Below are 23,266 nucleotides of genomic sequence, written 5' to 3'. Positions count from 1 at the left end.
TGACCCGCCCTCATGGCTGAAAAATCCAGCCCTGACCCTGTTCGGGCTCAGGGCGGGTCAGGGCTAACTAGGGGTGCAACTCGGGTCGGGTTGAGGCCAACTCAACCCAACCCAAAAATTCAACCCCTAACTCAACCCAAATTGATTTTTTCCCTAACTCGAACCCAACCCAGCCCAACCCGATTTCCCAAGTTGGGTTAGGTTTCTGCTGAAATCTTAATGAAAAAAAATGCCTCTTTAAATCAGTTACCCCATCAAATGCCTCTTTAAATCTTAATGGAAAAAATCGGAGAGAGAGAGAGAGAACCTTGTGGGTCCTGTGGCGGAAGAACCAAAGAAGAATGAGAGATGGTCCGGTGGAGGATTGGAGGCTGTTGGCTTCTCTCAAAGAGAAATAGAGAATAAGGATTTCTATTTTTTAGGTTAGGGTTTGCCTTTACTTTTTGTTTTTGACTTTTTGATAAGTATATAAAGTAACACTATTATATTTTCAAGGATAGAAAATTAGAAGCTAGAAAAAACAACATGTGAAAAGCTAAAAATGTCAAAAAGTAACGTGTTAATATTTTTCTTTGCCGGGTTACGGGTTGGGTCGGGTCGCCTGATGCCCAACCCAACCCGAATTTTGGTCGGGTTGCCAAACCCCAACCCCAACCCGAACCCAACCCGAATTTTGTCAACCCAACCCGCCCAAAATTCGGGTTCAACCTGTCGGGTTCGGGTTCAACCCGACCCAAGTTGCACACCTAGGGCTGAGAGGGCCAAACTTGCACCCCTAGCCATCAATAGTCTAAAAAGATTTAAAAAGTTTATTCGTCCCATTATCAAAAAATGGTCGTGCAGATATCAGTCACCTATAAAAATCCCCAATAAGGTATATACGGATGTATTCCATCTGATAAGGAAAGGGAGTTTCTCTTCACATTCTGCTCCCGTTTTTCCTTTCCAATTGGAGAAGAACAGAAAAAAAAGAAAAAGAAATAACACATCTGATAAAGTGATAATGGCCTGTTCTTCATCTATTCAACCCCGTCTCATCTCTTCCTTTATTGGGGATCGCTTCATTCATTCATCATTCCCTCTTCACACCCTCTTGGGCTACACTCGAGGTGATTCTTCCTTTCCCACTATTTTCTTTCTTTTTTACCTTATTTTCTTGCTAACCCATGTTATATTTTTCTCTCTAGTTTAGAGTTTTTGAGCTCTTTTGTTTGAAAGATGAAGTAAAATCTTATCTACCCTTTTCAATTTCTCTTGCTCTTGTTTTTCATTTTGAAATTTTAGTCCAACCAAAGTGAGGTAACATCATGGAAGGTACATTTTATGAACTTTTTGTGCTACACTTTGTTTAACTAGAAGCTCCATCATGGCCCGTATAATTGTGCTTCAAACCTTTAAAAAAATCCCTCAATGTTTCTTGACCAGAACCCAGAGCCCATAAATTTGGGTTCTTTTTGTTTTGTTTGGAGTATGTTAGTAAAAGCTTTGCAATTTGAGAATCTCAATAACTTAGCTTAGAAGCATGATTATTGGAAGGGCTCGGCATGATGATTTTTCGGTTATATAGTAATAAGAAATATGTAAAATTTAAAATCCCATGTCTTTTTTCTCGGTTTTTGTTGGTGATATGCTTGATTTGTGTCATGCTGGGTTATCTGGTTATTCGATGCAGCGACATCTGAGCACCTTTCATGTGGGGAACATAAGTGCATTTCTAGTAAGTAAGCTGCCTAGATCATTTAAGTTCTGAATGGGTCTTGCATGCAGGAACAAAGCATGTATCGATGCGGTTATCAAGAACATTATCTGGCTTAACTGATCTCTTATTCAATAAAAGGTACACCTGCACGCCTTTATCTGGCTCTTTCTCTTCACATTTTTGCCATTCTTTTGCGTTTATATGATGACACATTCTTGAGGTGTCTAAGCCATGCCACTTTATTTATGGTCTCTTTTCCTTATGCTTACACATTGCCAATATGAGCAGCACAGTTCAAAAACCTGGGTTCAGTCGAAGGCTGCTGTTAGAGATGAACTTAGTCAGTAGACAGCCATGTAGGATTAGGTTGATCTAGATTTTATTGTTGTTAGCTTGGTATCTCAGTGGTGTGGGTCATGTCAATACCGAAAGGTTTTGCATCCAATCAGTGAAATGTGTAAATTTCTACTATGAACTCGGACTAGATTATCTTAGAATTGATAACTAATGCAAAATTAAGATGCTTGTAGTATGGAAAACATGCAAAAATCAGGAAAAAAATATGATATATATCAGAAACCGAGCATATGCTCTCAAATCTGCATAAACATAACATAACATCGAAGGCAATTCAATGCCCAATTTGATAATGGCACCCAAGGCAATTTGATGCCCAAATTGACATCCCCCCCCCCCCCCCCCCCCCCACCCCCCCAAAAAAAAATTGAATATATTTTTAGGAGGAATGTTTCACATTGTACTTTATTCTATTTTTCTAAAAGGAACGGTCAGAAAATACAGTTTTTTTGTTCATTCCGGATAAAACATATTGGAATCAATAGCTATTGGGAGGAGAACACGACGTATTTCTGTGGCATCGCCAATGCCAGGAGTAGCCGCATTCTCTCTTTGAACATCAATGAATCCAGGTGTGACAACAAGGGCGAATTAGTAGACTAGATTGTGAACTTCTAGAAGTCTCTGTATGCTATCTTTCAAAACAAAAAATGAAGTCTCTGTATGCTTCAGAGGGTGCCATTGTCGTTATCCCTGACATAAGCTTAGCTCTAGAGATAGTGCAATGCTTGAGGGAGGGTGCTAGAGTCATTATCCTTGGCATCATCGAGTTTGATAAGCTTAGCTCTAAAGATAGTGCAATGCTTGAGGAGGATTTCTCTAAGGAAGACATCTTCCATGCCTTGTAGACTCCTTATAAGTGTGATAAGGTTAAGTTTTTCCACTTGGTGGTGTCAATTAACCTTACTTTTGTGTTTCTTATAATATAAATAATCTTAATTGTCTCTTTGTTGTCATAATTCTAAATTTAATATATTTATGTTTGTTTTGGGTGCTTTGGTACTGTCCTCTACTTATGTTTTCCCATTCCCATCATAGTTTGTATTGTAAATCAGGGACATATATGGATGTCACTAACCATAGGAGATTTTATGTAGTACTATTCTTTATAATCCCTACTTAGGTTTAAATCTATCTTTTTAGCATTATTTGCTTCTTTTGTTTTATCTTCATACTTAGGTCTCTCTATCAAAAAAGTGGTACACGAATAGGGCTTTCTAAATTGAATATGGATACTTATGGATTCTAAATGCATATTTCATATAGTAATACATTTACATAGGATATAATAAGTTTTTAATCTAATGAACGCATGCCTGCATATATAACTTCCAAGTGGTTTATTTACATGGTGGCATTATTACAATTTGCAGAAACAATGATGATTTGTCAAACAACAAACGTAAACCTCTAAGACCTGGAAAAGTATCCCCTCGTTTACCTGTTCCAGGTTATATACAAAGGCCTCCATATGTTAATTCACGACACTCGCCCGGAATTTCAAGTGGACCTGAGGTGCATGATGAGAAGGGGATAGAATGCATGAGAGCATCAGGAAGGCTTGCAGCACAGGTTTTGGAGTATGCTGGGACTTTAGTCAAGGTGAAGTTGTGAATTTTACCAACCTACTGCTATAGCGGATTACATGTTTGTAACTCATCATTGGAGCTTTGCCGCTATGTGGGATAATCAAACACATCCAGACATTAATAATATTCATATTGCTAATTGTACTTGTAGGCATAGGTTATCAAATATTTTTTTTGAAAATTCTTTGAGCATTTGCTTTTAGAATGAATGAAGTTGATGTTTAGATTTGACATAATAAATTATTTTGATGGTAATTCCTTCTAGAAAGGTTTTCTTTATTACAATTGCTTTGTACTACGGATATTTGTTTCTAACTATTAACACATCTTCATGCTAACCATAGAGATGTCCGATTTGAGTGCTGTATAATATATGTGCTATAACAGGTTTTATGCTATTACCATTAAAAAAAAAAAAAAAAAAAACAGGTTTTATGTTATTGTAGTTGATAATTGTTGTTGAGTGTTGGTTGAAGGGCTGAATAAATGTGTCCTTATATTTCTTAATATTTATACGCAATATATATTAGTAGGCAACATGTATGGTAATTTTTTAATTTCGAGGGCAACTCACCATACGTTTTTATTTTGATTTTATTTGAACTGCATCAAACCTCATTAGTCTCTGTGCTGCTCTTTGAAAGCATCCTAGACTTACCTGCCAGTGGAAGTACATTTCGTGCTTTCAGAAATTGAACATGGAGATGGTTGAATCAGATTGATGAACTGGAGTTACTGAATCAGATTTTTATCTTTTGAACTCCTGTTTCAAATATTAGAAGAATGAATTTTTTAATTACATGATTAAGTTGTGCACGGGTCACCTATTTTCATCAAGGAATTAGAGTTATTGAATCAGATTTTTATCTTCACATCTCCTGTTGAAAACCAAGAAATACCTTCTCAAAAAGGAATAAACACGATTTGCCACATACGTCAAAAAGAAAGAGAAACAATCACGCAATGCAAGGAGACAAGATTTATGTGGTTCGGCAGTGTGCCTATGTTCACGGAGAAGGGTTTCACTATTTCGGGTTAGGGTTACAAAACTCTCCACCTTCTTAGTCAAGAAAACTCAAGGAGACATAGCTTCTCGTCGCGCACATTAGACCATCAGGGTCTTGTATAATACCAGAATACAAGACATCTGCACAACACTCCGATTTTATGTATCATATGCATATGCTATTTCATTGAATGACCAAGATAATGTTCTATACACGAAGGCTTTCCTCCATTGATAAAATTGAAAATTTTACAGCCAATGTTTTGATAAGTACAAAACTATGCCATTCTATAGAAGTTGGACTGGTCAGTTTCCCTGAAGACTTTGTTATTTCCTTTGTTGGCAGCCAGGTATAATGACAGATGAAATTGACCAAGCAGTACACCAAATGATTATTGATAACAGGGCATATCCATCACCTCTCGGCTATGGTGGCTTTCCAAAGAGCGTCTGCACATCAGTAAATGAATGTATTTGTCATGGGATTCCAGATTCACGTGCACTTGAGGTCCATCCTTCATTAGAAATCCTATTGCTGATCATATATTTCCTATCCATTCATCCTATAAGTACATTAAAGTTCGCTGGAATGTTTTTGTGCCCAGGATGGTGACATAATCAATATCGATGTAACTGTTTATCTGAATGTGAGTTTCATTTCCCTCTAGTTTTTGGTGTATGATTAACCGAATACAAGATTTTTTTCTGGTATTTGAGTGAAATAACCTCTGGGGATTTTTCTCTTCAACTAGCTTTGAAGTTTGGCATTTCAAAAAAAAAAAAAAAAAAAAAAAACTAGCTTTGAAATTTCTATTTATTTTTGGTTGTTTCTCAATTGATGTTAATTTGTATGATGCTGTTCTGTTCTCAAAATATTTTTTCCAATTTATTTAATCATCGGAGTTTTCTACATAAGCATCTCGTCTTCGTTTTCCTTACAGGAATTTTATCGTTTCCCCATTGAGCTTGTTTCTTTTCTCTTTTATGTTATATATTACTTTGTACGGTTGCTTCTGTCTTTCTCTTGGTCTTTCTTTTTTAATGAAATTTTGCCACCCTTCAAAAAAAAGAAAGAAAAAAGAATTTGATCGTTTCCAGTAAATTACAGCTGGGTTTGATTGCCTTGTTCTGTTCCTGTATGTGTTGTCAGATGTGATTTTACTGTATAATTTAAGCAAAAGAGGGACAGATATGCTTATGCAGAAGGAAGGAGGGGCAACTGCTAATTTTTTTATGATTTATTCTTGTTTATAATTTATTCATGGAAAAATTCCATTGATAGCCCTATAGATGAAGTCTCCATTGTTGAAAATAATTCATCAATAATAAATGTTTATTCTAGGAAATACAACTAAGCTATTAGTACTATATTCATAGTTATATGAGGCAAAAGGCAAAAGGCACACACAGACAAAAACATGTATACATACATATGAGAGGCAAAATACTTCAGAACCTCCATGGATATTATTTCTAATTCAATTTACATGATCAAATATTAAGATGAGATGACTATTTAATGTGTTTAATTTTTGTAGGGCCATCATGGTGATACATCGGCAACTTTCTTTTGTGGCAATGTTGGTGAAGAAGCTAAGACTCTCGTTCAGGTGGAATTTGCTGAACTTGGTTATATATTTTTATGAAGTTTTCACTGAAAAGGATTATTCTTTTGGTAATGGCTTAGTTTGCTGCATCTGTGCTATCATTTGCAATTTGCTTCCTTACACATACAATGATATTCTTCAGGTTTCACAATTATGTTTATTTTGATGGGCTTAATTATTTGAATAATAGTTTTTTTGAACTTGTCATGAATTTAGTGGGAAAGCTGGATTCGGATATGTTGTAACAGGATCTAAGAAATATTTGGGTTTTCCCTGTTCCTCGATTCCTATCCCATAGGTACAATGTTTGAATTAATAAAGAAACTTTTCGTCAATATGAATCGATATTATTACATTCCAATTCCTTCTTGATATCTCCCAAGGAAAATCCCGAATTCATGCATTGTTGAAACCCGAATTCATGCACTGTTGAAATTTGTTGTCTATTTTGCCAGAAACCTTCTTAAGGATTGAGTGAAGGCCACCATTTGAAGCAGGGTATGGAAATTTGATGTAATATGATGCCAAAAGGTTTTACATTGCTGCCCATGTTAGAGAAACAATAAGTAATATTATTTCATCATTTCAAATGTTTATTGAGTTGGTATGGTGAAACTGGTCATATTATATTAGTGCTATTTTCCGAATGACCCCAATAGTCGTACTACACACACATATAGGGAAAAATGTTTCTACTCCGATGGACCAGATACATTATCTAGTCCGTCAACCAGAAATTGAGTGGGCCCACGTTGTTTCAATATGTGAATGAAGTATCACTAGTTTACAATTTCTTACATAATGCTAGAGCTAATTCACATTTTCTTAAATTAATATTAGAACTGTTCAAGGGTCCTTTGGTCTTTACTTGTATGTTGGAGGGTATTATAGTCTCTGTACCATGTAACCGTAAGTTGGGCCTATATATATATATCATATTACATAGGAGAGCTCCTTAGTAAAGAATCTCCCTCACTCTTTGTCTGCTCTCTTCTCTACTTTCTAACATGGTATCAGAGCAAAGATCCTGAAAAAGGAAGGAAGGAAGGAAGAAGAGTCCTCATCCCACGTTCCATTCCATCTCTCTCTCTCTCTCTCTCTCTCTACCGGTTTTTTTTTCCTCTCTTCACGCAACCCTTTTTGGGTTTTCCGTGAAGCCCTCTTCCCATTCTCGAAAATATCTCTCCCTCCCTCTCTCTCTACAGCCCTCATTTGTGTTTTTCCATAGACCCCACACCCCAAAACCCTAGCTCCCATCTCGATAGTCTCTCTTTTTCCTAACCCTAACCTTTTTCCATCTGCCCTATACCCTCAAAACCCTAAATCCGTGAACCCTACCCCTTTTCCCACTACCCCAAACGCTAAATCCGAGAACCCCACACCCTAAATTCGTGAAACCCTTTCCCTAAAGCTGGAAGTGCAACTCGGGTCAATTTTTAGGAATTCGGGTTAAGCTTTTACCCTAAAATCGGGTTAAGCTTTTACCCTAAAATCAGGTCGGGTTCGGGTTGATTCCAATTCATTTTTTAGCAAAAGCTCAATCCGACCCAACCCAAGTTGCACCCCTACCTACTTTTCCATCTTCCCTAAACCCTAAATCCGTGAATCCCTAAACCCCAACCCCTTTTTGTAATTACCATTTGTAAATCCATCCAAAAAAAAAGAAAAAAAAAGCAAAAGATCCCTTCTTTTGTATTCTTTCCCTTCTTTTCTCCATCCATAAATTCCTTTATTTTTTATTTTTTAAAATCCCTAAATCTCTTTCTTTTCTACATCTTAGTCCATTGTTGAGTTCCTCTAGTTTCCACAAACCCCTCTCTTTATGGTTTAAATCCTCCATTTCTTTATGTTTTTGAAACCCTCCTCCCCTCCCCTCCATTCATCTTTGTCATTTCTTTCTTCGTCCTAGTTGTGTTTTTTGGCGTTTGTGTTGATGTTAAAGGTGCCTGCCAAATGTTTGATGAAATTTCCAAGAGGGATGTTGTGCCTTGAAGTTATTCTTTTTGTTGCAAGTTGAAGGCCTTCAGCCTCAACTTGAGGGGGAGTCCATGGATGGAGTGTTGTCTTGTTGTTCTCCTATTGTTTTCTTGTTGCTGTCGTGTTGTATTGTTGTCGTTTCCGCATGATGTAGTTTCGTCTTCCTTATTGGTTGCTTGCTCCTTTGTTGGTGGTTGTTCTTCCTATTATGTCTGGTCGTCGTCTCCGGGTTGATGTAATATCACCCTCTTTGTTGGAGTGTTGCGAGGTTCCCGTCATTGGTTGGTTTGTTGGTTGCTTCTTCGCGTTGTTGGTGGTTCATGTTCTTTCGTTGGTTGGTTGTGGTTGCTTGATTGGTTGTTGGTTTATTGGTTGGTTGGTTGTGGTTGATTTGTGGTCATCGTTTGGTTGGGTTGTGTAACGACCCGATTTCCAAAACCAAGCCGTTACACCTATTTGACAAATTCACCTGATTTTTTTTTTATGAGCAGCGGAAGCATTCTTAATAATGAAACCCATTTAAAATTAAAACTCACTCTGTTCCAATTTAAGGACCTAGCATCCCAAATAAAATTTATTACAGTCCGAAATTAAATACTTAAACTGAGTCTAAATACGACAGGTGACCCATCTGTCACTCCACCCTCTCTATTTATTTCCCATTCCCACTTTATTTATATGTCTTCGTTTGCGAAGGCTCCCTCTTCTACTAATCCTGTGGAGGGAAATGTAGCAACGTAAGAGCAAGGAAAAAGGCTCACGACATAAAAGAAACAGTACAATAACCATAAAAATTTCAATGATCAACATTAGAATCCATTTTAAACTATACAGTTTTTCTCAAATAAATCAAATTTGGAAATAAATCAACTTTGTATGAACTCTCATCCTCACTGTGATTCCCAAATATGTTCTCTCCCCAATATGTTCTCTCCCCCAATAGTCATACGGCAATTCCCAATAAGATCATGTTCGGTGGCCTTGGCCTGGCCGTCAACTATTGACCATCAAGGAACCCCCGTCCCCCTAATGAGACGTGCTCCTTTCTAGGATTTCCTTTGGGTCACCATATGGTTCCACCCGAATATGCATTATTAGCCAGGTGTCGTACGCTCTCAGCCTGGGTAACTTTTGGCTTTGCTCAAAGACGGATCGTAAGGGTCTGCCTTAGTCCTTTATTGGATCTTAAGGGTCTGCCTTAGTCCTAACTTTTGGCTTTTGCCCAAGGACGGATCGTAAGGGTCTGCCTTAGTCCTTTCTTGGATCTTAAGGGTCTGCCTTAGTCCTCTCACGGATCTTAAGGGTCTGCCTTAGTCCTATCTCGGATCTTAAGGGTCTGCCTTAGTCCTCCCTCCCTTCATTTCAACCTAGAATGGCATGCAGGATTTATGCAATGTTGTTTTCTGAAATGAATATGCAAATTTTGCTTTCTGAAATGAAAGTTTAAAGACATATGGTATTGAAGATGCTTTTTCCTTTGAAGATACTTTTACCTTCTAACACAATCACATATCAAATAATCATAGGAATTACACTGAATTACCGTTATGAAGTGAGTCCATATTCACTTGCCTGAATGTACGTGGAAAGGAGCGAGATAGTGTAGCTGAGAAGTACCCTTTTCAAATTCTGATGTTTCCTGTGTTCAGTGTTCTTTCTATCAAATTCCTTTCTGTCTATTTCTAAAATAATATTCCCTGTGTCCTTTCTATCAAATTTAAGATTATGGGGCCAGTATGCACTATTCATGTGGACCCCGCATGTTACTATTCATGTGGGCCCCGCATGTTACTCATTCATGTGGGCCCTGCATGTTACTATTCGTGTGGGCCCCGCATGTTACTATGCATATAGGCCCCGCATGTTCATGTGGACCCCATATGTTACTATTCTTAATAGGTCATCATTCTTTGGCTACTATGCTCAGCAGTTCGCCTTTTTTTTTTTTTTTTTTTTACTGTTTACTTTACGGTTACGACGGTTACTATGCTAGCATTTCACCGTTCAGGTAAAGTTTGCATAATCGATAGCGAGTTATCGCCTCATATGCATGCTTTATCCTAAGATGATAAGACTTGCATAATCGATAGCGAGTTATCGCCTCATATGCACGCTTTATCCATAGGTGGTAGAACCAACCATATCACCGTTATTTCACTGTTTAAATAAATAACTATTGACAGACTTACCTGGATAGTGGATTTCCTTTTTCCTTCTCTCTCTTTTTCCCCCTCTCTCTCTTTTACTCTTTCTTCACTCTTCTTTTCTTTTTCTTCTTCTTCTTCTTCTCTTCCTCGCTCTCCTTTTCTTCTTCTTCTCTTCTTCTCTTCTTCTCTCTTTCTCTTTTCTTTTTCTTCTCTTCCTCTATTTATAGGCATTTTTGTGCATAGTAAAGGCTATTATTTAATTATTTATGAATAGTAGAAGGCTGCTGCGTGAATAGTAAAAGGCTGCTGCGTGAATAGTAAAGGCTATTTAATAATAATTAAGTATATTTAATTATTTTCAATAGTACTTTAAATAGTAAAATAATATTATTTAATTATTATTTAATTATTATTTTAGTTTATTTTCGTTGGTGGTGGGCTTGACTCGTAACAGCGTGCTTGACCGGTGTTGGGTCCCGCTTGTGTGGGGCCCGCTGATGTGGGACCTACTGATGTGGGGCCCGCTGATGTGGGACCCGTTTGTGAATAGTACTTGGTGGGTCCTACTGTGAATAGTAGTTTTGAATAGTATTCTGCATAGTATTTCTGCATAGTAATCTTGCATAGTGACTATATATATATATATTTTTACCGGTTATTACAGGTTGGTTGTGGTTGTGAGTCTTGCTTGTTGGTGCTTCTACATGGTGAGTGAGGTTGCTTGGCGTAGGTTTACGTCATTGTTGTGGTTGTAGTGGTTTGCTTTGCAATCCACCTTGTTGGTGCTTCTACACGTGTGTATAGTTGCCTTGCGTAGTTATACACATTCGTTTTTGTAGTGGTTTGCGTTGCGATCCACATTGTTGATGGCTATATGCCTGGTCGTTTGCATTGCTTTCGGCCTTGTAGTTGTTGGTGGCTATATGTCCGGCCGTTAGCATTGCTTTCGGCCTTGTCGTTGTTTGTGGCTATATGGTCAGTCGTTAGCATTGCTTTCAGCTTTGTCGTTGTTGGTGGCTATATGCCCGGTCGTTAGCATTGCATTCAGCCTTGCCGTTGTTGGTGGATATATTCCCCACCGTTGGCGTTGCTTTCGGCCTTGTCGTTGTCCAGGCAATGTGCTGTTTTGCCGTCGTTGGTTGGTTGTTGTGCGCCCCTTTGTTGAGCGCCTTGTTGGTTGGTTTCCGATCCTTGTTGTTTTGGGCCGATTTTATATCGCCCTGTTTGTTGGTTGGTTGTTGGTTCCTCTCACCTTACTGGCGGTTGGAGTTCTTCTTCTCTTGGTGATGTGCTGTTCCACTGATGTCTACTCGTGGTGCTTCGCTGTTGTTTGTGTACGCACCTTGGGTGTGCTTATTTTGTTCGATAGATCGTTATTGTTTCCCTGCCGAGATGCCTCCATTTTGATCGTTTTTGGTGTGCACATTTGCTAGTCGTGCTCTGATTCATCCTGTGGTGGTCGCTCTCGCCGTGTGTTGATTCAAGGGGAGCTGATGTTTTTTTTTAGTCGTTAATCTCACCGTTGTACTCTCTGTGGCCGTTGCTCTTTTTTTATTATGTTTTTTGCTATGTATTCACCAAACCAGCTTGAGGAGTGTTGTCTGGCTGTGCATATGAGATTATTGCGTTTTTTGTTGTATGGGTATTGTAGTTGTTTATTGTAGTTTGCTTTGTAACAAGCTAGAGTTCTATAGTATATACACTCCAGCTTGAGGGGGAGTGTTGAAGAGTGTTGAAGGGTACTTTGGTCTTTATATGTATGTTGGAGGGTATTATAGTCTTTGTACCATGTAACCCTAAATTGGGCCTATATGTATATCATACTATATGGGAGAGCTCCTTAGTGGAGAATCTCACCATCTTCCCCCTCACTCTTCTTCTTCTACCTCTCTTCTCTACTTTCTAACAAGAACCAAAGCAAGGAAATTAGCTTGAAAGTCTTTCAATAAGGAAATGGAGTTCTCTATCTCTCATTTAAGATTTAAAGTTTATGCGATATCACAGGAAAAGCAAAAGAAGGCCAAAATCTCATATCAAAATCCCAGAAATCTTATATGAAATTCCCTATTTAATGATGCAACATCAATGATTCTAAAGTAAGAATTTTAGCATTGCATCTTCGTTTTCTTTCATGTCCTTCATATTTTAGTTGTGTGCAAAGAAAATGATTATCACCTTTGTCTTCAGGTAACAAGAGAATGTCTATATAAGGCAATATCAGTTTGTGCAACGGGGGTGGAGTTCAACAAAATTGGCAAAACAATACAGTATGTTATTAGCTATATCCTTTATTTTTGGTTCAATAGTTTTCTATTTCATTTCATTTTATTCTTTTATTGGTGCATCATTTTCCTTATCATCCAATTTTTATCTATATGTTTCTAGAATGGTTTGAATTCCACTATTGAATTATTGATTTTGTTTCATTTTTTTTTCTGAATGGTGAAGCTTTATTAATGAGGGCAAAAACCTCTCAACCAAGATGGTTAAGAACTACACTGAAGAAAAACACAGAACAACAAGACCCTGAAGGAGCTAGATGATAAACACCTCCCACTCTGCACTATCCACCCCGGAAAGAGCCAGATGATCCACCTCACAATTGGTTGAGTGCAAGACAATGTTGGAAGGTGTGCCCCATAGCCATGTCCAACGGGTGTTGATCAATCTTCAAAGTAATCTTTTCCAATCTCTCACCCAACGGATGACTTTGAGAGCCCCCCTTCACAATAAGAAACTCAAGAAGGGAATGATCAACTAGATGAATCGCACTAGAAAGTGCTTGAACTTCTGCCTTGTTCGAGTTCGTCTCGCTAAACAGACTAGAAAAATCCTGTCTAACCAAGCTTTCAATGCTACTAATCTCATCCTGGGAATTTCGAATGACATACCATGAGATCCCTCTGAACTTTTGGAGTACCGCCACCAATTGAATGACAACACAAAGAGATGTTATTGAATGCTGCGCACCTGTCCAGATTTCCGTTTGAAAATCTTCCTGTTCTTACCCTTCCACATGAACCAAAGTAATAGCACAAGTGACAAGCTCCAAAGGGCTTAGGAGAAAGATCGACAATATGGTCTGGCAGGATTGAACCCACCCCAAAAGACCCAAGAAGTAGAAAATCTCTCAGGCAAAGCTGTAGTGAATGAACAAGTGATCCACCATCTCCTCAACGACATTGCACATAGAGCATCTGATTGACGGCTATTGATATTTGCACCTCCTAGTTTTGTTTATTGCTCTAACTCACCTTGTCTTCTCTTTTTTAATTTGCTTTTGACAGCTTTTTGGGAATTGTAATAGCCTTTTGACAGCTGGTTAAATAATAAAAAGATAAGGTGAGTTTGTGCAATTATCAAAACATGGTAGTGCCAGTATCAATAGCCTCAATGAATCTTACGATTTACAATACGATTTACAATCCAATATGATTAAGATACAATAATTTTCAAAACTGTTAAAGTATAAAAGAATAAATCGCGTTATTTATTCTTTTTTACTTTTAACACTCCCCCTCACATGTGGCCCCTCTTTTGGGTTTGGCCATTGCATGTGGATTTTTACTATCCAGGAGGTTTGAACATGGGACCTTTGGCTCTGATACCATGTGAAACAACCACTTTCTCCAAAAGCTCAGGGCGTGGAGACCCCGGTTTGCCTCTGAGGGAGGGAATGTCCCTTGGGGAAGATCTCAGAAACCCCGGTGTTGTATCTCGTGGTTCCCATGCTGCCGCCGCGTGGAGGGGCGAGATTGTCCATGTTGCTTCCGCGTGGAGGTGGGGGGATTGTTGGGGTTCCACGCATAGGCCCACATCAGATAAGTGAAATGGATGGGGATGGGTTATAAGGGAATGGGCACCCTCCCACTAACGGCTACCTTTTAGGGGTGAGTTCTACCCTGTTAAATTCCCTAACACATGGTATCAGAGCCAAAGGTCCCGTGTTCAAACCTCCCGGATAGCAAAAATCCACGTGCAATGTCCAAACCCAAAAGAGGGGCCACATGTGCCACGTGTAGGCCAAACCAAAAGAAGGGGCCACATGTGAGGGGGAGTGTTAGAAGTATAAAAGAATAAATAACGCTTTCTCCAACTACTTAAGCTTTTGGAGAAAGTGGTTGTTTCACAAAAACATTGATCACAACCATCAAATTTATAAATTGGGTTGATCTCAAGATTCAACAGTTGAATTTGATTGATTTCACATTGGATTGTTGTGATTAATCTAAGTAAAAGTTTTCAAGGCATATTGAAGATCTGAAGCGATTTTTATAAAGTTCATAAAATCCCTAGATCGACTAGATTTGTGTGAAATTTTGCATAGATTATGATTAAAGTGCTTCCCACTATTAGTTCAGCATCATATTTGGAATCAAACCTGCAAGAACTAGTATTGGCTATTAGTTTTGTCAAGAATTAGGGTTTCTTCCCCATGGGTTCTACATCACTTAAAGTTTTTCCTATATCACTTGAAATGACTCAAAGAGTCGATATCGTAACTCTTCTAATAATTCTTGCTTGAAAACTCACCATATCAATCCTTTTGATAATGCTTTATGTATCATTATCCCACTGTGAAAGCACATTGAACATGTTGCTTTCTGAACAGACACTTAATTCTGTAAGTTAATATATGATGCTTTAAATGTGTATTTTTTGGACAGTATGATGCTTTAACTTTGTCATTTATGTTTTCACAATCTTATGTTCTTATTACTCACAATTGAATTTTTGTGAAGTGATCATGCAGAGAAGTTTCGCTATGGTGTAGTTCGACAATTTGTTGGCCATGGGGTGGGGCGAGTCTTTCATTCTGATCCAGTTATTCTTCATTACAGTAAGTATCCATTCATAACGTTGCTCTTGGCATTTTTTTGGGTTCAGGATCCGTTGGGTTATTACGTTCTTGATCCATTACTTTTTCGGCTTGCCATTTGGTAGCCTTAGGTATGATTAGCTAAATGTAAGTGGTAAGATAGGTTGAGGGAATTAAACGTTGGCTATGAGGCCACTTTTGTTGGGATGTATCAGTCACCAAGAGTAGTTTACTCATGTTCTTTACATTCTCATTCATATACTCTTGTACCTTGTTGGGTACTAATTCTTACTTCAATTACTCTTGGCATTTAGTACGACAATAAGAGAATATCGTATCACTTTCTGAAAGTTATGTAGGCCACCTTTGGATCCTAGAACGAATATTGATGAAACCCATTGCTATAAGATTTAATTTGAAGACTGAGGAACTAGTTAGAATAATTATAGTACTGTGGCTGGAATTCGAGCACGTATAATCCCCACCGATGCCATCGGTGGTATTTTTTATGTCAACAACTGCATAATCAATATTCTATGGATTGTCAAGGTGAATTTCTTTATTTTGTGACTCAACTCAACTAAGCCTTTGTCCCAAACTAGTTGGGGTCGGCTAATGAATCCTTTTGCGTCTGAGGAACGAATTAGAATACTCTGAGCACTTCATTTAAAAATAAAATAAAAAATAGAATAATCTGAGTACTATGTGGCTGGAATTCGAGCACGTATAACCATGAGTAATACCATCAGTGTTATTTTTTATCTCAACATCTGCGTAATCAGCATTTTATGGCTTGTCGAGGTGAGTATGTCTTGCTTTTGGGCAGCTGTTTGCATATGTCAAGGGATTTTCATTGAACTTGGGGTTTGTAATGATGAGGCAATATTTTCCGGTTGTTTTGGTATTTGAATTATAGAGATTGGAGTTGGTGATATTTATTCTTTTTTGTAGTGATGTTGGTGGAATTGATGCAACTAAGTAGTATTGAGGCAGCATTTCCACACTAAAGACTTGGGGCAGCTGAGGTACTTTTTGGGTATTGAAGTAGCTCGTGAACAAGGCGTTGTCGTTTCTCAAAAGAAATATGTAATAGACCTTCATGAAACAGAAATGCTTGGGGCTAGACCAATTGATACTCCAATGGAATCCAATGCTAGTTTGGATCCTAAAGATAGTGGTGACTTTGAAGACAAGGCGAAGTATAGAAGATTGGTAGGGAAATTCATATATTTGAACGTTACTAGGCTAAACAGAAATGCTTGGGGCTAGACCAATTGATACTCTAATGATAGTGGTGACTTTGAAGACAAGGCGAAGCATAGGAGGTTGGTAGGGAAACTCATATATTTGACCGTTACTAGGCTAGATATCTCCTTTCTTGTAGGAGTTGAGTTAGTTTATGGAGAATCCCAAGTATAATCATTGGGAAGCAGGGTACTGAATTTTAAGGTATCTAAAGAGTTCTCCTGGCAACGGACTTGTGGTGTCTCAGGAAAAACTTGACATTATTGGCTTTTCAGATACGGAGTGGGCAGCATCTAAATCTGATAGTAGGTCGGGTACAGGTTATTTTACATTTATTGGTGGTATTCTGGGTACTTGGAAATTTGGAATTGTAGGAAACAGATTGTGGTGGCTAGATCTAGTGCATAAGATGAGTGTAGAATTATGACACATGTTGCATGTGAGCTAATGTGGTTGAAGACTTTATGCAAGAGTTTGGAAACACAGTGGAAAAACCCATGACTATGTTATCTGATAACCATGCAGCTATCTACATTTCCAATGACCCAATTTTCCATGAATGGACCAAACATATTGAAGTGGATTATCACTTTGTCCAAGATGCAGGTATGCACAAAAAGATATGCACTCCCTATGCGAAGTCTTAAAATCAGTTGCTTGATATTTTCACCAAAGCTCATGCTTGCAATCAATTCTCATCTGTGTTCCAAGCTGGGCTTGGGTGATATTTGCGCTCCATCTTGTGTGGGAATGTTGAAGTGGATGTGTATAGTGGGCCCCATCGTAGACTTCACCATTCTCTCCCGGATTTATTATGTGTTGTTGGTGGGTCCTATCTTTATATTGTCGCTTATATGAAAATATATAATTTTGGATTATGGGGGACTGAACCTCACATTTTCTCCATTCCCCCATTCTCGTCTTTCTCTACATTATCATGTTTTAACACCTTAAATCTCAACTCAACTCAACAAAGTCTTTGTCCCAAACTAGTTGGGGTCGGCTATAATGAATCCTTCAGAAAAAATTCATGAGGAAGGTGAAAGGAATCTACCCGGTTCTAGTTGGGTTCTTCTACATGGATCATTTTCTTCCATTCTATCCTATCCAAGGTCATGTTCTCTGTCATGTTCCTAGCTATCAAGCCTTTACTCACTGTTTCTACCCAAGTTGTTTTCGGTCTGCCCCTACCTCTTTTTATTCTATACATTTGACACGAGTCGCCTCTTCTCATCGGAGCATCCAAAGGCCTACGTTGGATATGTCCAAACCATCTTAAGCGGTGCTCTCTTATCTTCTTCTCAATTGGTGCCACCCCCACCTTTTAACGAATGTCTTCATTTTTAATTCTATCTAACCTTGTGTGGCCACACATCCATCTAAGCATTCGCATCTCCTCTACACGCATCTTATGCACATGCTGCTTCTTGGTGGCCCAACATTCTGAGCCGTACAGCATGGCTGTCCTCGCAGCTGTCTTATAAATCTTTCCCTTCAACTTGGTAGGGATTTTACGGTCGCACAGAACTCCTGAGGGAAGCTTCCACTTCAGCCAACATGCTCTTATTCTATGGTTAACATCCTCTTCAATCTCTCCTTCCTTATGTAGAATTGAACCAAGATAGCGAAAGATATCCCTCTTAGGTACTTCCTGTCCAGTCATATTTACTACATCTCGTCCCGCCTCCTTACATTACTAAAGTTGCACTCCATACAGGCTGTCTTAGTCCTACTCAATCTAAAATCCTTGGATTCCAAAGTAGTTCTCCATAACTCTAACTTAGCATTTACTCCTGCTTTGGTTTCGTCTATTAATACTATGTCATCTGCAAATAACATATACCACGACACCTTATCCTGGATACCCTCCGTAAGCTCATCCATAACTAACGTAAAAAGATAAGGGCTTAGAGCTGATCCTTGGTGCAGTCCTATTGTAATTGGAAACTCACTAGACGTGCTATCCGTATTTCTGACACTAGTTCCTGCTCCATCATACATATCCTTAATCACATCAACATATTTAGTAGGCATTTTTTTCCTTTCAAGGACCCATCACATAACACTCCTGGGAACCCTATCATACGCTTTCTCCAAATCAATGAAAACCATATGAAGGTCCTTTTTATTTTCTCTGAATCTCTCCATTAACCGCCTAATCAAGAAGATAGCTTCCATAGTCGATCGTCCGGGCATGAAGCCAAACTGATTCGCTGACACTTTAGTATCTTTTCTTAGTTTATGCTCAATTACCCTCTCCCAAAGCTTCATGGTATGACTTTTAACACCTTCAATATGACTTTTAAATGCTCGTGGTAAATCACCACTAATCATTGGAATTTCAGGAAACTAAAAACCGATGACCTATTTTGGAGTGCAAACTTTTAGTTGAATCGACAATGTACAAGAGCGACTTTTTTCCTTTATTTTAATAAAAACAAAATGAAAACACCTACAATTAGGGCAAGCACGGATTTATAACTCTAATTGCAAGAAGAAAACTAAGTTTGAAAGGCTCGAACAACGATCTGAAGCACTTACTTTGATACCAGACTATGTAAACTCCAAGAGAACAAATAGTTGTTGAATATCATTAATCTGAACAGGATGTTACTGGAGGGACAAAAGAAGGCCCAAACTACTCTTAATGATCCATATAGCCAAAACGTTAAAGATACTCCTAATGCAAATACATATATGCATATGTACGTTATTTTAGCTAGAGGAGTTCCCAATAAAGTTGGATCCTTGAGTTGCAAGATAGATTGATTCTTGATAAGTTCTGATCAATTTCGGCCATGTGATTCTCAACTTTTAGTCTGTATATTTATTATGAGAACTACCGTGGAAATGTAAATAAGAGGCATGTTTTCTTTACTTTGAATCATATTAAAGGATAAGATTTCAAGTACTACGAACAAATTGATGCTTTAATTTTTAATTATAAAGAAACTATCCACCCTATGTGGCATGATGTGTTACTTTAGAAGTTTCAAAAGTCACAATACCTGAAAGTGGTTTGAATCTCACCTTTTCTATTCTTATAAAGGTGATCTCCATGTATGCCTCGCATGTGTCTCCTCCATTCAGCTCCCGTCATGTACTTTTTTACGAACATGCACATAGTGCATTGCTCATGCCATTGAAGGCAATATTTTGGCATAATTAACTTTTATAAAGAAAAACCATATTTTTCTTTTGCATCTTTAAGTTTGGCCCTTTGCAAAGCAGGGGTAAGGCTGCATACATCTAGCCCTACCCAGACCCTGCAATGGTGGGAGCCTCGTGCACTGGGCCGCCCTTTAAGTTTGGCCCTGACATAGAAGTTCTATATGCATGGCAGGAAATGTTGAAGATTAACTGACCTAGAAAAAATGTTTCATGAAGTTATGGCCCTCGTAAACTTAACTGTTGATGTGCCATAATTGCTATTTCTAATGTCAAAAAAAAATCTTGCCAAAGTGGGAACTCTCTCTGCCAAACAATGGACATTTAAACGTGCAGTCTTACAATATTGCCTGTTTCAATATGTTCATCAACAATCTTAATAGTATTGTAGAATTTATTTTTGGCCCATTCCATTTTATTTGTACTTAGAAGGGTTGCACCTTTTATTCCTGGTATGAATAAATTTGTCTACTTATCCAAGTCTTTTGTACCTTTAAAGAAATGAGTTTTGACTGACTTTGCATTTATTCTTAATTGTAGGAAACAATGAACGGGGGCGCATGTTGTTGGGTCAAACCTTTACCATTGGTATTTCATTTTCACAATTTAAAATTGATATTCACCCTTATAATTTCTTTACCTTTTTTTTTCGTAGTCTCATGTCTTGAAATGATTTATCTCATATATCTTGTCATCAAGTAGAGAAAATTCTGCATGCGATGTTGATATTAAGACATTGTAGCAGTGTCATCCAATTTATCAGTAATATGGAAGCAAACATAAATGGATGTTATCATTCAAAAAAATAAAAATAAAATAAAGGAATGCTTTGGAATCGATCTACTAATTGTATGGCAGCTAGTTTTGAAGACATGAAGAATGTTGTCCAAGGTTTTCCTACTCGAAAAGGCAGTTTATATAATATTTGAAATATAAATTGATTTCAATTTCAAGGGTCCTCCATGCAGGACAATATGTACGTATAATACCTGAAATTTTTTTTAGTATAAAGCCTTAAGATCATTTAGGAGAGATTGATATATGCTGAAATTAGGCATAAGCTTCATAAGACTCAACAAGAAGCCCTATTAAACTTAGGTGTGCAACTTGGGTCGGTCTCAACTCGAACCCGACGGGTTCAACCCGATTTTGGCTCGGGTTGGGTTGGGTTAGGGTTGAGGCCTTGGCAACCTGACCCGAACCTGAGCTCCGTCCTCAAATTTTATCTTGATTTTGTTTGGGTTATTGTATTTTTCTGTTTGGCCCAACGTGAACCTGAACCAACCTGACTCAACCCGACCCGATTTCGGGTTAGATGGGTTGGGGTTAGGGTTGAGAAATTTAGAGGCGGGTTGGGTTAGGGTTGACCATCTCAACCCGAGGCTCGGGTTGGGTTGGGTTAGGATTGAGGGAATGCTATCTCGGGTTGGGTTAGGGTTCGCCTCAACCCGATCCAACCCGACCTGAGTTGCACCCCTAAATTTAAACTGTATACAGCCTGCAGGAGTAGTATCCAGTTTACAGTGTGCAATGAAAGTAACCCCATTTCATTTCTGTGAGAAGGTAAACCCCTTGAACAACAATCTACATTGTTCACAGCATAGCTTCTCATTTTAGCTATCCAAAATTTCCAGGTACTGAATATTAGCTGCATGTTTGCTTATAATTAGCTTATTCTTAACATTAGGTTTTTCCATATTTTATATTTTATCATGTCTAAATTCCAAATCTTATTTCTATCCTCACATTTGCATTCTATGTTGGATCAACTAATCTATTAAGTCTCATTGGTTTTGCAGAGCCAATGCTGACAATGGGTAGCATTAATCCTGTCATGTGGGCCGATAACTGGACGGTTGTCACAGAAGACGCGAGTTTGTCTGCACAATTCGAGCACACATTACTAATTACTGAAAATGGGGTGGAAATATTGACCCAATGTTAAAGCCCATCTTCCAGATGAAGAGTTTGTGTATTAGTGAATGCTCCCCATTTCCTGTAAGTTGTTTTATGATAAATTGCTCCCTAATTCTTTAATTCAGTCACCTTTGTATTATTAAAAAAGTTGTCAAATAAGGTATTTTGCCACATGGTGACTTAAATTCCCTGTAATTGATTTGTAACTCATTGGGCTTTGATGCATAATTATGATTTTTATTCACATAGTATGAATTAAACAGGAATCATACAGTGCGCTCGAGCAAAATGGCGTATTCTCATATCAAGTTCTGCTTCTTTGAAAGTGATCATTCATTGCACATCTTTGATCCTAGAGGGGCTTATATGCTAAATGAAGAATGCTTAGTAGGGTGCGGCCTCATTGTAATATAATGTGGCACACCTACTGTAGCTTAGTAGGTCCCACCGTCGATTGATTTGAACCGTCTACATGATTATTCATCCAATTCTAGCATCCAGTTATGTATTTTTTTTTTGTTGACGGCCAAAAACTATATACAGATGAGTTGAAAAAAAAATAAAAATGGACACATTATTCCATGTTAGTATTGCATGATTGGCGTGGTTTTTGGGTGATAGCGGGTCCAGAGCAAGTCGTCTCAAATGAACGGTCAAGATCAACCAAAGATGTGGCCCACTACGACAAGTAGGGCGTAGGAGAGCTCTCTCCCTTGTGAAGTATTCCTAGTTACTAAAAGAAACAATGGACTGAGATCTTAGTCTAGAGGGGAAGAAGGCAAAATGCCATTTTAGGAAGTAGCATATCACATACGGAATAAGTATAGCCCATGGTCCCTCTTTCCGTACTCCCTTTTTGAGCTCACATTGCAAGTGCTTGTCCAGAAGAGCTTGACCAGGAACCTACTGCAATAGGTATTACCCTCCAACCTCTTACACTAAATTAAAGTGGACGTTTTCTTTACTTTTGATGGCCAAAGATCCAAAACATCTAACCATGAAGTTTTAGAATAACATTCCAATTTGGCAGATATAGGCAATGAGAATCTACCTCAATGGTCAGGAAGGTCGGAGGTTCGATCCCAGCTTAGTATCTTACCTACCGAATCATCATGTCTAAAATCCCAATTAATACTGATGCTCCCACTATTTGTAGACCATGGTTTTAAACATTGCAATATAATGACAATATATATTGGGGAGTGATAAATCGACCCCCCCATGTCTCTCTCTCTAACCCAGAGGAGAAATAGACACATAGGGGGTCGATTTAAGATATATGGGGTTCGATTTATCACTGCCCTATATATCTATATACTATATAGGAGAAGAGAAAAGAAGAGAATTTTTTGAATTTTTGAAAAATTCTATGAGAATTACACATCACTTTTTTTGACTTTTTTTAACAAATGCACCCATTCAACTCACATATTTTCAATCTTACTCCCTCTTTTATGCTTTTTAACAAATGCACCCATTAAAGCCACATAATTTCAATCTTACCCCCCTCCTTTATGGTTTTTTAATAAAAAATCTATAGGGTGATCTTAACCATCCGATTTAAGAGGAATTATGGAAACCTCTATATATTGGACGGCTAGGATCAGCCTATGGAAATGATTTTTGGGGCACAACCTATATATGTTGTGTTCCATCACATGGACGGTTTAGATCAACCTATGACGTGGTCCATACAGTTCTTTGTCGGCCCATGCATCGCACGGGTTTTTTTACT

General features: G+C 38.2%; 1 protein-coding gene across 3 annotated transcripts; it reads left to right on the top strand.

The window, feature by feature from the left end:
- Positions 1 to 896: 896 nt before the first annotated feature.
- On the top strand, positions 897 to 22,112 carry MAP1D (methionine aminopeptidase 1D). 3 transcript variants are annotated; one of them, XR_013235463.1, is made up of 11 exons: positions 897 to 1,109; positions 1,768 to 1,837; positions 3,430 to 3,658; positions 4,998 to 5,159; positions 5,257 to 5,298; positions 6,190 to 6,261; positions 12,570 to 12,649; positions 15,125 to 15,222; positions 20,155 to 20,202; positions 21,414 to 21,612; positions 21,795 to 22,112. XR_013235463.1 is itself a non-coding variant. In XM_077357785.1 (10 exons), exons 1-10 carry the CDS (start codon positions 1,004 to 1,006, stop codon positions 21,557 to 21,559), a joined length of 1,053 nt encoding a protein of 350 aa, XP_077213900.1. In that variant the 5' UTR covers positions 897 to 1,003; the 3' UTR covers positions 21,560 to 21,775. The 3 variants fall into 3 exon arrangements, 2 of the variants coding, with proteins under 2 accessions (XP_077213900.1, XP_077213901.1); XM_077357785.1 differs by lacking the exon at positions 21,795 to 22,112 and having other exon boundaries at positions 21,414 to 21,775; XM_077357786.1 differs by lacking the exons at positions 5,257 to 5,298; positions 21,795 to 22,112 and having other exon boundaries at positions 21,414 to 21,775.
- The last annotated feature ends 1,154 nt before the right edge of the window (positions 22,113 to 23,266 follow it).

Source organism: Tasmannia lanceolata, unplaced genomic scaffold (assembly GCF_043159265.1).
Source record: "Tasmannia lanceolata isolate RefF3 unplaced genomic scaffold, GAP_Taslan_0.1 ptg000016l, whole genome shotgun sequence".
In the NCBI taxonomy this organism is placed as follows: domain Eukaryota; kingdom Viridiplantae; phylum Streptophyta; class Magnoliopsida; order Canellales; family Winteraceae; genus Tasmannia; species Tasmannia lanceolata.
The sequence above is the reverse complement of the archived record's forward strand: the minus strand, read 5'-3'. Positions and strand labels throughout refer to the sequence as shown.